Source organism: Geotrypetes seraphini, chromosome 5 (assembly GCF_902459505.1).
Source record: "Geotrypetes seraphini chromosome 5, aGeoSer1.1, whole genome shotgun sequence".
In the NCBI taxonomy this organism is placed as follows: domain Eukaryota; kingdom Metazoa; phylum Chordata; class Amphibia; order Gymnophiona; family Dermophiidae; genus Geotrypetes; species Geotrypetes seraphini.
In genome coordinates this window covers 204665719-204680597 of record NC_047088.1, presented here as the reverse complement: position 1 = coordinate 204680597, position 14879 = coordinate 204665719, and the positions used below count along the sequence as shown (strand labels likewise).

At 40.1% G+C, this 14879-nt stretch overlaps 1 protein-coding gene across 3 annotated transcripts in view; it reads right to left on the bottom strand.

Moving 5' to 3' along the window:
• LRP2 (LDL receptor related protein 2) overlaps positions 1 to 14879 on the bottom strand; it is a 442478-nt gene that overhangs the window by 318217 nt on the left and 109382 nt on the right. For all 3 annotated transcript variants that reach the window (XM_033945766.1, XM_033945765.1, XM_033945768.1), the window contains exons 14-17: positions 8134 to 8336; positions 5321 to 5461; positions 2204 to 2407; positions 211 to 403 (exon numbers count right to left, since the gene is read on the bottom strand). In XM_033945766.1, the coding sequence (XP_033801657.1) occupies positions 211 to 403; positions 2204 to 2407; positions 5321 to 5461; positions 8134 to 8336 (741 nt within the window). The remainder of the gene's footprint in view (positions 1 to 210; positions 404 to 2203; positions 2408 to 5320; positions 5462 to 8133; positions 8337 to 14879) is intronic.

Below are 14879 nucleotides of genomic sequence, written 5' to 3'. Positions count from 1 at the left end.
AAGTTATAAGCAGAACAGAGAAATTGTGATAAGGGAAACTTTACCTATCGTTCCTCTGCTTTACAAAGGAACAAGTCTATGGGACCTCTTAAAATGAAATGAATTTATTTATTAGGATTTATTAGTCATCCTTGTGAAGAGATTCACCCAAAGCACTGCTTGGTAACTTACATTGTATTAACTGTGTAAAAATAGTACAGTTATATTTACCCCATAACTGGATGCACCACTATTGATCGAGGATTATTTAAATTCTGAACAATGGCGCGTCTGGATTTATCAGCCAATTTCATGACACTAATGCTTCTATATCTCGGATCTGTCCAATAGAGGTTCTTTGAGATCCAATCAAATGCCAGGCCTTGAACACCTTCTACCCTATTAGCTGTGAGAATTTCTTTACCTACGAGTGATACAATGTATAAGACATTACATTCATTATCTAAACTTTCAATAAGCATATGAACAGATTTGTGGTCATGAAGATATTACACAGGAGTGGTGGTTGATCATTGGAATGAACTTCCACCTCAGGTGATTGAACTTCCACCTCAGCGTGCCAGACTTCAAAAGGAAATGGGATACACATGTGGGATCTCTAGGGGGGTAAAATCAAGGGGGGTGGGTCATTAGAGTGGGCAGACTTGATGGGCTATGGCCCTTTTCTGCCGTCATCTTCTATGTTTCTATATTTTGAATCACGTATATTTTAGAGAACTAAATAATGCATGATTATCTAAATCCCTAAGATCTGACATTCAACTGGCAGCACTCAGCATTTTCCTGACCACAGACCTTAGAAATTCAGTGCTAGACCATGTCCAAGCTCCGGCACTGAATTTCTAGGGTTACTGAGCCAGCAAAGAAATAACTGGTTAAGAGTGGCATCCAGTTTTTAACTGGCTATGGGAAACTGCATATATCTAGGCCTGACCTTTATGTGGTTTGGCCGGTTAAATGCTGAGTTAGCGCCATTTTGCATTTTTTGTTATTTTTCACACCTTGAGCTTCATGAGTGCGCGACTTCCCATGCTCAATATCAGTGCTTAACTAGCAAGTGGTTTCAAGTTGGGCGCTAAACAGACATTTTCAGTGACACTAACCAGCCAAGTGCCACTGAATATAACCAGTTAGCCCCGAACAAGCGATTTAGCCAGCAAGGAGCCATTTCTAGCTAGTTAAATTGCTTTGAATATGGGCCTGCTAGTTTTCTTCTATGACCAACTCATATTCCCTGGGACTGCCTCTTGATAAAGCTGTTGAAAATCCACTAATGTGGATCAGTCATTCCATTTGATTTTAACAGCATATAAATTCCTAACTCAGCCTCTGATATGTACCATGCAGGAGCATTTTCAAAACGTACCTAAGTCCGATTTGGACGTATGGCACTATACATCCAAAGTTGGCAGTGATATAATGCTTATCTTTGATAGGCAAACCACCATACATCAAAATAATTTTTTATTATTTTTTTTAATCCACTATCTGGACGTCCAGACCATTGGGATGCCCAGACTACTGATCTTTTTGGGTATGAGGAGACCACTGGGGGAGTTGGGGGGGTGTCTTACCTTGATACATGCAGTGGTTATCTGTTCAATTTGTGCACCTTTGTGGCACCTAGACCCTTCTAGTTCCAAAAGAAAAAGTTCTGTCCAGGATGTCTTGCAAAATGTTTGATTATCACTGCAAGACGTCCATGTATAACCTGCCCTTGAGACTGCCCAAAGCCCTCCCATAACACACCTCCACCATGCCCATCTCGTGCTCTGAACGTACAGAGGCTGGAACACCTCGCTAGATGTACAGAAAGATGATTTTAATTATCGGCACTTGGACATCCTGATTTAGGATGATTTTTGGACATCTATGTTTTTTTGATTAGCTAGAAATGGATTTAGCGTGAGAAAGTCCCACATTAGGATGTGATTATAAAAGGGACACACAGTTTTAAACTGATTCCTATTTGATTTTCTACTTTCATCCCCTTCTTCATTTTCTCTAAGAGTTTTCCACAACCACTCAACTAGTTGCATACTAATTAAGCCTAAAGTCAATTGACATGTCTATGAATGGATAAAACAAAATACATGGAGTGAAAAAGCATAAAGATATACTGTATTGGCTGCAATAGACTAGTACTGTTTTGCAATCCTTAGTTTGACAGAGAGATTATTAGAAAAAAAAAAGTCATTCTCACCTGTTCCATCAATTCTTTGTCTAAAAATCATATCTTTAGTTGTGTCTGAATAAAAAATAGTTTCTTCTTGTGCGTCAAAGTCAATCCCAACAAAGTGGGAGGGACTTCCTGTAATAGGAATGATCACATCTTCCTGGGTGGAGAGGTTAAAAGGGATTCCGCGGACAGCTAATTGTGATGAAAAGAGTAAAAACTGCTGGAGAGCTACAAAGAAGAAAAAAACCAAGAAAAGAATGACATTGAAGGGATTTATTTTAACCAAAAGGCAATAGAAGCTTTTTAATGCCACTGTGCTTGTTCTGTAATGCCGAGAAATTTAATAAATTAAATTGAAAAATGATGCAAAGAGGAGAAACCTCCACCCTCTATCACCACAAGGATAGGAGACAGAAGAAAACGAGTTCTAAGATCACTGTCTGAGATCTCCTCCCCTCCTCTGCCATTTCCCATCTCTCACTTCTAGCTTTATTACTGTTATTGCCTATCCCCAGATTGCTCTCGTTACACACCGCCATTAGGTGGATTTCTTCAAAAGAGGCAGTAAGTAAATTTTAATAAGCAAATCAATTTTTGCCAGCTCCCACATATACACATTAGTCAGAGTTAAATTTACCCACTGGTTCTTGCATTTTGCAGTCCCATGCTGATATAGTCCAAGTTTCCACTCCACTGCACACAGACTTGTAGGCCTCCTTTACTTAGGGAAGTTCAACTCTAAGCACATTCTGAATGTAATTCTGCTGCAGTGTCTCTTTTTAGTACCAAGAATGTGGCTAAAAGGCCAGTAAGGGGCTGATTCTACGTACGGCGCCTAAAAATCAGTGCCGACTAGTACAGCGCTAAGCACAATTCTATAAAAGTTATGCACATCTTATAGAATCACGCTTAGCGTCAGTGCTTGTCATAATTTGTGGGTACACTCAATTAGGCCAGCTACAACCAAGCCTAAATGCCTGTGCCTAAGTTATGCACCAATGTCCATGATCTGCCCCTGGCCACACTCCTTTTTAGATTCGTGCACTTGATATAGTGTTTAACACTTTGTGCAACGTGCCTACCACATTGTGCACATAAATTCTAATTGACGCTAATTAGTGTCTGTTAATAGGTGTTAATTGACAATTATCAGAGACAATCAAGCCAATCAATCAATTAATGAAGTTGTATGCATATATTGGCTACATGCACCATATACAGAATTTGGGGGTAGGTGCATTATGAACGCACATATTCATGTAAATATCAGTATTTCATCTACATGCTATTCTATAACATGGAGCCTAAATGTGATGGCTCATAATTTGAAGGTGAGCATACACATGGGTAGACTCTGGGAGGAACATGGGCAGGGTGCAAAGTTTCCTGCATAAATTATGGATTGTGTGACGGGGCAGAGCAGAGGAGTACTCATCAGTGTCAGCTAGTGTGCAGGTCATGATCGCATGCTAGCTGTCACACCTGCCCACAGGGCTGCTGTGAATACCACCTCCTCAAGAGAGGGCAATAGGTGCAGCAGAGCTATAAGCATTTCATTAGTATAACTGCTTCCAGCCTTTCCTCCTTTCTGTTCCCCCCTTACATTTCTCCAGTCATGATTTATCCCCAACAATCAAAATAACCCCTCCCAATTCCCCAACAATCATAATCACGTTTCCTGAACCCCTAATTAACTAAAGCACCTCACCTGGGCAAGATCACCTCCCCAATCAAGAGCCCTGGAGGGAGTCTATAGGACACTACCACTCTTCTGTTGGATACTTCCTCACATCGTCAGAACCACCTTAATGTAGGTAGCTCCTCCTTAGGGGGAAGCGACACAGGCAGGAGTCGGGGTAGGGTTACCAGATTTTCCAGAATGAAAATCCGGACTCATGGCCCCGCCCCAGGCCTGCCCAGTTCAGGCCCCACCCCATTCCACCAAAGTCATTTCCCGTTCCACCTCCAGCCCCACCCCCTCAACCTGTTTGCTTGTTGGGAGGGCATCTGCACATGCCTGATATGACGCATTGCATTCACGCATGCGCAGATGTCGTCCCGACGTCACTGCTAGCTGGAAGCTTTTCAAAACCCGCACAAAGTGACGGGTTTTGAAAAGCCGTTCGGACCCCCAGACATATCCTCAAAAAGGGCATGTCCGGGGAAATCGGACGTCTGGTAACCCTTAAGTCAGGGAAGTAGCTACCAGGAAGTACATAAGACAGGGCCTGAACTAGGTTAGAGAAGCCCCAGGGGCTTAGGAGGAAGAAGTGGCCCCAGCATACTCCTAGATTTCTACATCCAGACACTCTGCTTGGCTGAGGTATACCAATTCTTTGTACTAGCTACATATGAGTCCTGTTCTAAGGTCTGGCTAGGATCAAACCTTGCTACTTTTTGCAGTCTGTGTTTGGGATGTGGCAGTACCAGCTCCAGGCTCAGCTCAGCTCAGGACTATTTTTTGACAAATCAAGAGATTGTTTTTCTGTGTGCCTGATCCTGTAAAGCAATCCTGTAAAGAAATGATTCAGGGAGTGTTTTGTTTAAAGCCAATAAATAACTTTTCTGTACTATTGATGGTCATGTCTGGCTGTGTGTTTCCAGACCCAAAAACTCAAACCCCACTCGTGCTGTTACAAGCCCCCTAGCCAATCTCATCCCAACAATCAAGACCCTCTATCCAATCTCCACTTGTCCTTCTCCTCATCTTCCCTGACCCTTCTAAGAACCGCCAGGATTTCCCTGGGGGGATCATCCATGGTAGCTAGTGGGCTCAAGCAGTCTGACTCTGGATTCAAAATGGCAGCCACTGACTTCTAATCCCTAGTTTCCTTTCCTAGTTAGAGAAACCCACTAGGCAGGGTTTTACAGTTTTACTGCTCAACCCATTTTTTAAATGTTGGGTACTCCGAACAATTCACCATAAATTATAAATTTATTTTCAATAGTGTAAAAGGTAAAAAAGGGGTTGTATGTGAAGCAGTCATTCAGAGCCTTTATGTTTCTTTAAAACAGCCAAAATATGCCATTGTTAGCATGAGATCATTGTACATGGTGATTTATAAAACAAAGCAAAAATTGGAACATTCATAATCCTTTCAGTTAACATCAATAAGAGTGTTCATGAACATGTTTTCTTACCAACACAATGGCGCCCATCCCCATGTAAATCGAACCCCAGTCTACATTTGCAGCGGTAGCCCAGTCCATCATTGTCTGTCCTGTGGCTTAAAACACAGATCTGCTCACAGCCCCCATTGTTATTTCCACAAGGATTTGTTACTGAAGAGAAAATATGAAGGAAACCAAGTAATTAGGACTGCAGCCCATTTCATCCATAGAGCAGTTTCATATATTTAAATCTGTTGGTATCATAAACATAGCAAGAAGAGAAGACCCAAGTTTCCACAGGAGAAAAAGGACAATTCAAACAAACGAAACTGTGGAAAACTAATGTTCTTGACGCTTCTTTCATTCAATTAATCCTTTAAAATACAATGTCCACAATTGTCACTGAAGGATCTTCAATGACAAATGTGGACATTGTATTTTAAAGGATTAATTGAATAAAAGAAGCGTCAAGAACATTAGTTTTCCACAGTTTCGTTTGTTTGGGATATCATAAACATAGACAATGGCAGCAAATAAAGACCATACAACCTATCCAGTCTGCCCATTCCTGCCAGTTCTTAAGCTCTACAATCACTCAGCAATCTTCTGTGCTTCATTCTATTAGCGACCCAAGGACTAACACTAGCTGCACATACTATAGCAGGACTTGCTTATCCACCCCTTCTCTGGCTAAGATCTTTTTCTTTTCTGACTTCATCTGCAATCTTTCCCTAAGTTCCCTAAGTTAGAGAATATAAAGATGACTAACTTAGGAAGCTGTGGAACCACGGGGTGCAAGGGGACGTATACAGATGGATTAAACACTGGTTGGCAGGCAGAAAGCAAAGGGTTGGTGTAAAGGGCCACTACTCGGACTGGAGGAGGGTCACGAGTGGTGTTCCGCAGGGGTCAGTGCTTGGACCGCTGCTGTTCAATGTATTTATAAATGACCTAGAAACGGGGACAAAGTGTGAAGTTATAAAATTTGCGGATGACACCAAACTCTGTAGCAGGGTTAGAATCGCGGAAGATTGTGAAGACCTACAAAGGGACCTAAACAAACTGGAAGAGTGGGCAAATAAATGGCAAATGAACGTCAATATAGAGAAATGTAAGGTCATGCATATAAGGAGAAAGAACCCGATGTTTAGCTACAAAATGGGGGGGATCTGTGCTAGGGGAAAGTACCTTTGAAAAAGACGGGTGTGCTGGTGGACACAACAATGAAATCAACGGCACAATGTGCAGCAGCCTCAAAGAAAGCAAACCGAATGTTGGTTATTATTAAGAAGGGTATTACAACAAGGACGAAGGAAGTCATCATGCCGCTGTATCGCGCGATGGTGTGCCCGCATCTGGAGTACTGTCTCCAGTATTGGTCACCATACCTCAAGAAGAACATGGCGATACTTGAGAGGGTTAGAGAAGAGCGACGAAAATGATAAAAGGTATGGAAAACCTTTCATACGCAGACAGGTTAGAAAGGCTGGGGCTCTTCTTACTGGAAAAACGGAGACTCAGAGGAGACATGATAGAGACCTTCAAGATCATGAAGGGCATAGAGAAGGTAGAAAGGGACAGATTCTTTACCCTATTGGGAACCACTAGAACAAGGGGGCACTCAGAGAAATTGAAAGGGGACAGGTTTAGAACCAATGCTAGGAAATTCTTTTTCACTCAGAGAGTGGTGGACACCTGGAATGTGCTTCCGGAGGTTGTGATAGGACAGAGTACACTACCGGGTTTCAAAGAAGGATTGGATAAATTCCTGAAGGATATGGGGATTGAGGGATCTAGATAGAGGTAGAGATGGGTTATGATAGAGTATAGATAGAAGGACAAGGGGGATTAAATGATTTAGACAAGGATCACCTTACAGGTCATGGACCTGATGGGCCGCCGCGGGAGCGGACTGCTGGGTGCGATGGACCTCTGGTCTGACCCAGCGGAGGCAACTTCTTATGTTCTTAACTCATCTTACTATATCTTATCTGTCTCTGTTTCACCTCTACTTACCTCTATGCTGTTTGTTAAGATATTTTTGTTTTTATTTTTAATGTTCCAGCAACAAGGGCTACAAAGTTACAAAAAAAACTCGCTCTACACGTGCTTCTTCACAAGATCATAAACCAATACAGTCAATTCAACATCGCAAAAAAGGGAAGACTAAGACGTTTTAATCACTATTTAAGAGCACTGCTCATATTTCAATTTACTGCTGGGTATCAAGAAGCACAAATCCAGAAAAAAAAGTTAGTCTGCCCTATTATGAATAGCACTAGGCTGCTGAATTAGCTCGTCACCATATTCAAATTATTTATTCCCCAACACATCCCACAAACATACTGAATGAAGTTGATGTAAAATGTTGCCATTAAGAACCCATTAAAAACAATCCCCCTCCATTATTAACATGTAGCGTGGGTTTTAGCACCAGCAGGGGCAGTAACTGCTCTGACGCTCATAGAATTCCTATGAGCATTAGAGCAGTTACCACCGCTGCCGGCGCTAAAACCCGTGCTACATGTTAATAAAGGAGGGGGAATGTTTTGCTAATTTAACCCCCCCCCCCCTTTTTATGAATCTGCGTTAGGGTTTTATATTGCCAGCCACAGCGGTAAAAGCTATTTGGTTGTTTTAGCAAATAAAACCTCCAACTGCCACTTTATATCATTTGTTCTATGTTTTTCTGTTTTGAAAATGAGCTCCATGGTCACATATAAGTAAATGACTTTGGTAGTACCACAGAAAAGGAGTATATCAAATTCATTACTTTTATCCCTTTTTGCAAATTATTTTTTAATAAACTGAATAATGAGATCATGGTGTATAGTTTGTCTTACCATGTGGCTGCCTGAGGCTATGAAAGACTGTTACACCATAAGGCCTCAGTGAGGACTGGAAGACAACCTGTGGGTTGGTCTCTATAAAATTATTGGCCTTCATCACCGCTAGTCTGGTCCAGTCAGTATAATATAAATTATTCTCAAAAAGACTTATTCCAAAGGGATGAGGGATCAATGAACCTCCATGAATTATTGTTTTTCTGTAAAAAAAAAACAAAAAAAAACCACAAGGTGCTTCTTAATTAAAAATAAAGTTCAAATGTAATAATATATTGAATATAAAAATGAATAATATATTTTAAAATAATGATATCAAATACCTGGCAGTTCTTCACATTTTCCAATATCCATAAATTATCTTTCGCCCCTTTACTAAAGTGTGTTATGCAGTTATCCCTGGATTCTATATATGGTATCTAAATTTGGCATCCAAAGTTGGGTGCATGCCCAAGATACACACACAATTTAATTGGTTAACAACCTTTGTAACAACCAATTCATGTTACAAAGGCGTGTTGAAAAGTTCTCAGCCCAAACAAGAAGGGAATGATATGGAGCCATGAAACTTGCAAGCTATTCCACAGTCAACCCTAAGTTCAAAATACCTATCTAAAGTTTCTGTAACCCTTCCAAAAAATATTCTGATGTTTGGTCACTGAAATACAGCTCCACTGCTGCAGTCACCTCAGAATCATTTGGAAATTGTTGCCCTTTCAAACTCTTTTTTTAAGGTTTGGAAACAGAAAATAATCAGATGGAGCAAGATTTGGTGAGTAGGGTGGATGGTCTATGCACTGAAACCCCCAACTGCATCAAAACATCCATCATTTTGCCAGCCTTGTGAGCAGGTGCATTGTCTTGCATAATGAGAACTCCTTTCCACATCTTCCCTCTCCTTTTTTCTTTCAATGCACAGCAAGTTACAGTAGTATTCTGCATTAAGGGCTCCTTTTACAAAGGTGCGCTAGCAGTTTTAGTGCGCGCTTAGCATGCACTAAAATGCCATGCACGCTAGCCGCTACCGCCTCCTTTTAACCCTTTCAGGACCAAGGGACATATTTGTCCCATAACTTTAAAATCCTATAAATTTTGATTGGGATAGTCTACAGTTCTAAATTTGATATGTACGGATTCCATAGGATACTGCCTTTATGTAAACAAACTGGTTCCGACATTCATTCATTAGCGTCGTTGCCAGATTGACGAGAAGATTCACTTGCCACACTGTCCATAAGCCAGAAGTTTGATTTAAAAAAAAAAATAATAATGATATTTCACAAAAAAAAATCAATTTTTTGGCATCTGCAAGCCCTTTTTACCATAAAAATGTCGTCAAAACCACAAAAATTGGCCTACGATCCTTATGGTCCTGAAAGGGTTAAACAGGCAGTAATTTTTCGGCTAGCACATGCTATAGCGTGCGCTAATCTTGTGTATGCGCTAAAAATGCTAGCGCACCTTAGTAAAAGGAGCCCTGACTGTTTGGCACCTTGGAAGATAGTCAGTGATTACAACACCTTCCTGATCCCATAACACTGTGGCCATGACATTTTCCTACTGACTTTTGGGTTTTGAATTTCCTTGGCCTTGGAGATCCTGAGTGCTGCCATTGCATGGACTGTTATTTTATCTCAGGATCATAGTGATGTAATCATGTTTCATCAACAGTAACTAGTTGTTCCAAAACATTGGCACCAGCTCACTGAAAATACTGCAAAATCAACTTGGAAGAGTCCATTTAACATTGTTTCTCATCAGCACCTTTGTAGTTAGATTGATTGATGTTAGGATTTTTGCACACATCTGGCTGCATGCTATTCTATTAAGCTGGGTGCTTAACTCCTATAGCGCACAACCAAAAGAGGGAGTGGCCAAGGGAGGAGAATGGGCAGGACAGGGTGTTCCACAAAATTGAGTGCAGTCTTATAGAATAAAGGGTCCGTGTGTCCAACTTGGGTGCCAGGATTTACACCAGGTTTCAGCAAGTATAAGTCTGGAGCCCAGAATTAATAATAATAATAATAATAACTTTATTCTTCTATACCGCCACAATCGTGCGACTTCTAGGTGGTTCACGTTGAAGAGAGCTGGTCAATCAGCGAGTTGCAATATGCAGATAGTCAGTGAAATTACAGCATGCAGAATCTTAAAAATGCAGCGAATTACATTATACAGTTTGTTTAGAATTTCAGATGGGCCCTTTTAGAAAAAAGTAGCGAATTACAGAATACAATTTGTTAAGAATTTTCAGAAGGGACATATTAGGAAAAAAAGAAATGGAATTAGTGTTCGGAGTAGTTAATGTTTAGGTCGAATAAGGCAGTTTTTATGACTTTTCTAAAAGCGACGTAGGTCAGTCTAGCTCCATTAATGTAGTTGTCTAGCCAGTGTTGTTGTTTGTAGGTGAGAGAATTGGCTCCAAGCATTATTTTATAAAGGGCACATGCCCTCTACAGAATAGCACTTAGCACCTATCCTTACCAGTGCAAATTTTAAGTACCATTTATAGAATTCTCCATTTAATGTGCAAATTAGCCTGGGTTCTGATATGTAATAGATAAATCTATTCAAGGAGTTCCTCACTTGTAAATGAGGTGTTCACAACTTGTGGATTCAGATACATTTTTGTGGGCCTAATAATGGTTTAATCTGTCCACAAGGTTATTTTGGTCACCTTGAAAGTAGGTTATCATGAAAAAAGACTTTCCCAAAGACTGCTCACTTCCAAATTCTTATTTCTTCTCATATAAATTTGTAGGAACTTGCTCCTGTTTATTGATATAAAATGTGGTTAATTGATTGACTGTTTGCATGAAGATTCAGATACTGTGTGTACAAAGATGGAACAGATGTCCACTCTATTCCAAATGAGAAACACCTTTCAAATCCACTATCTAAAACTGTAATTGGTGAAAAAATATTCTCTTCATATTCCTGGAATGGGTTTGCCACCATCTGACAGTTTATAAGAAAGGTCAACCATACTCAATGATATAAGGATTGAGAGTCAACCAGAAGACTGACCCATAGAATCCACAAAAAGAAATCCAAAACAAAAGGCTTTGGAAACCGATGTCGCTGATGTTGACTTTAATAGGTATCCAAAGAAACAAAACACATCCAAAACTTGTAGGGCTCCTTTTACTAAGCTGCAGTAGCGTTTTTAGCACGTGCTGCAGATTAGCTTCGCGGGGAAACTAACACCAGCTCAAGGGAGGTGTTAGCATCTAACGCGCACGGCAATTTAGCACGCGCTAAAACCGCTAGCGCAGCTTAGTAAAAGGAGTCTGTAATGGTGAAGAGTGTCAATCCCATTGGAATCACTGAGTCTGTCTCATGTAGAGCTTTGCAAATAGTGATACATACAGTAGCCACTGTAAAGACAATTCTATAATTAGGCACACACAGTTAGTCTCATTTTAGGTATAGCCTTCTCAAACCTTGGAGAATTGTAACTCACGTTCTGATCTCCATGTTTTGCCATTACTGAAACAATACCACTGGCTTCCAGTAGCTTACCGAATTCAATATAAATTAATTCTGCTTGCATTTAAGGCTTTCAGATATGACTCTCCAGACTATTTTGTCATCTCTTACCACATCTTATTCTCCTAGTCAACTTTTAAGATCAATTACTGATTACAGAATGGTTCTACCTAATCCTCAATCTGATCAATTAGAATTGACATGCAATTGTGCCTTTTGTTTTTTTGCTGCTCCTTTTTACTGGAATAAATTAACCTTACATGAATGTGCAGAGGGTTCAATTAAAAATTTCAAGGTTCTATTGAAAACCTGGCTCTTTGAGCAGACCTGTTCCTTCAAAGTAGGTCTTTTTTCTTTGATTGAATGATTGCCCTTTACTATTTATATATTGGAGTTCCTTTCCATTATGTTTTTAGTTTTGTAAACCACATAGTTCTGCATGCCAGTTTATAGTGGTATAGTAAGTAAGTAAATAAATAAATAAATGAAATGAATATATGATTTTAGAGAACCCCATAATGTAGAAAAGCATTATACTTGTTTTCTCCTACCACATCAGACATATTCAAGAACTGTTCATTGTTTAGTTCCAAATGACTTTTTACAATCATAGGCAGCGGAACACTTTTTTATTTGGGGGGGGCCCAAAAGCTCCGCCCCAGACATGCCCAAACTCCGCCCCTGACTCCACCTCATAATAATAATACTAATTGTAATGCAATTTCTTCTATCCATTTTTCACATATACACAATATAATCTTATTAATACATAATGGTGATATTTTAATTTGGATAAGATGGCGGCGGCGTGAGCTGTTGGAGAAGTAGCTCAGTCTTCTCTACCATTTACCTGTCTAATTAATTACGGTGTGGCTTGTCCAGATATGCCTCATACTAAACGGAAGAGCGTTGTCTGGGGGGGGACCCCTCCATACTCAGCCAATCGATGATCGAGCGCTCCCTGACTAGCTCTCTGGTTGTTACCAGGGGAGAAAAGCCTGCAGTTGCCCCGATGGAAGGAGCCACCGGAGCCTTAGGCTTGGAGATCTCTCTCTCCCCCCCCTACAGCCCGATCTCTGCCGAATCCAGTGCAGGCCAGCGTGCAACATGAGAGAGCACCGAGTCAGCAGAGCACGGCGTTCTCTAACGGAGGGGGTCAAATCGCTGACCGAGACACAGAATTTAATATCTCTGGAGTAGCAGAGGGAGCTGACCCCCTCGGCAGCAACATTGACTAATATTCTACAGATTGTCCAGAGACTCGAGAATGCGGCTCAAAAATTGGCGGAAGATTCTTCCAGGGTAGTGAGTAAACTAGAAGAACTATCTCTCTCAGTACAACATTTTCAAATGGAAACTAATAAGAAATTTGAACAAGTTGATAAAGATTTATCCTCATTGCAGAATTTATCAGCAACTTTGGTGAAAGACAGGAATTTCTTATAAAATAAAATTGAACAGTTGGAAAACTTCAATAGAAGATTGAATTTGCAAGTATTGAACTTTCCTAAGCTTAATTTAGTTTCACCGAGACTTTAAAACTTGAACCAGAGTTGATACCACCGATAAATAAAATTTATTACTTGCCAAGGAAGTCAGATAAATTTCCTCCTCAGGAAATAGATATAAAGAACTTAACTGGTATTCTAGAAACATCTCAGGAAGAAGTTCAATACCGTAGTACCTTGATAGTTTCCTTAGTATTTGAGCAGGATTTAAATATGCTAAAGTTTATTCATGGGAGAAAAGATTTGGATTTTTCCAGATGTTACTAAATCTACTCAAGAGAGAAGGAAAATATTTTTAAGTATGAGGGAGGAAACTTTAAAAATGGGAGCTACCTTTTTGCTTAGTTATTCATGTAAATGCATGATTAAATACTCTGGAATGAAATATGTATACTTTGTGCCGGAGCAACTTCGAAGTTTTCTGGACAATAAAAAGTAATGCATAATAGATTGGAGAGCTGTTATTAAGGAAATTGAACCAGATTGAATCAGGTTAAGCCTTTTTCTAATTTTGATATAGGTATATTGTTTGAGAACTCCTTATCTCGTTATATTTTTGTCTAACTGCAATTGAGGTCTAAGGAAGAAGGTCTACTTAATTTCTTTATTTTGCATAGATATGTTGTATTTCTTATAAAAACTGTCTTAAATAGATTAGTTTATTTACATGGATTTATGCAAATCTTTATACTTATTTGTTCTGCTTTTCTCAAACAAGAGGATTCTTGTATTGTATTTTTGAAATTTATAAATAAATTTTAAAAAAAACAACACATAATGGTAACCACAAAATTTTAAAAAACACAAAACACAGAGAAAATGTTAATTATCATTTATATTCGGGGGGTTTCAAATATGTCAAGGCAGATGACTTTAATATATGCAATGTTATCTCAGTAACAACTGTAGAAAAATAGACAAATATAGTGCAAAATATAGACAGCAGATATAAATTCTCAAAACTGACACATTTTGATCACTAAATTGAAAATAAAATCATTTTTCCAACCTTTGTTGTCTGGTGATTTCATGAGTCTCTGGTTGCACTTCCTTCTTACTGTGCATCCAATATTTCTTTCTTTCTTTCTTATCCAACATTTCTTTCACATTCCAGCCCCATCCCCTTTGGGTCCAGGTCTCTCTCTCTTTTCCCTCTGCTTACCCTTCCCAGATCCAGTGTCAGTTCTCTTTTGTCTCTCCCATAGTCCATCTGCCTCCTGTCTTTCCCCTTTAGTCCAGGCCTCACTCTCTCTCTGTTTCTTCTGCTTACAACCCGTCCTCCCGTCCTATTGGCAACATGTCTCCCTCTCTGTTATGATCTTACATCTCTCTGTTCTTCCTCGGGGTCTCTCCCCTTCTGTCTCTTCTGTCTGCATCTCCCATAGTCCAGCATCTGCCTCCTGTCTTGCCCTTTGATCCAGGCCTCTCTCTCTCTGTCTTTCTTCTGCTTACAACCCCCTCCCTCTCTCTCCCTTCTCTGTTATGATCTTGCTGTTATGTTCTCTTTTGTCTCTCCCACAGTCCAACATCTGCCTCCTGTCTTTCCCCTTTAGTCCAGGCCTCACTCTCTCTCTCTCTGTTTCTTCTGCTTACAACCCGTCCTCCCGTCCTATTGGCAACATGTCTCCCTCTCTGTTATGATCTTACATCTCTCTGTTCTTTCTCAGGGTCTCTCCCCCTTTGTCTCTTCTGTCTGTACCTCCCCCCTAGTCCAAAATCTGCCTCCTGTCTTTCCCCTTTGGTCTAGGC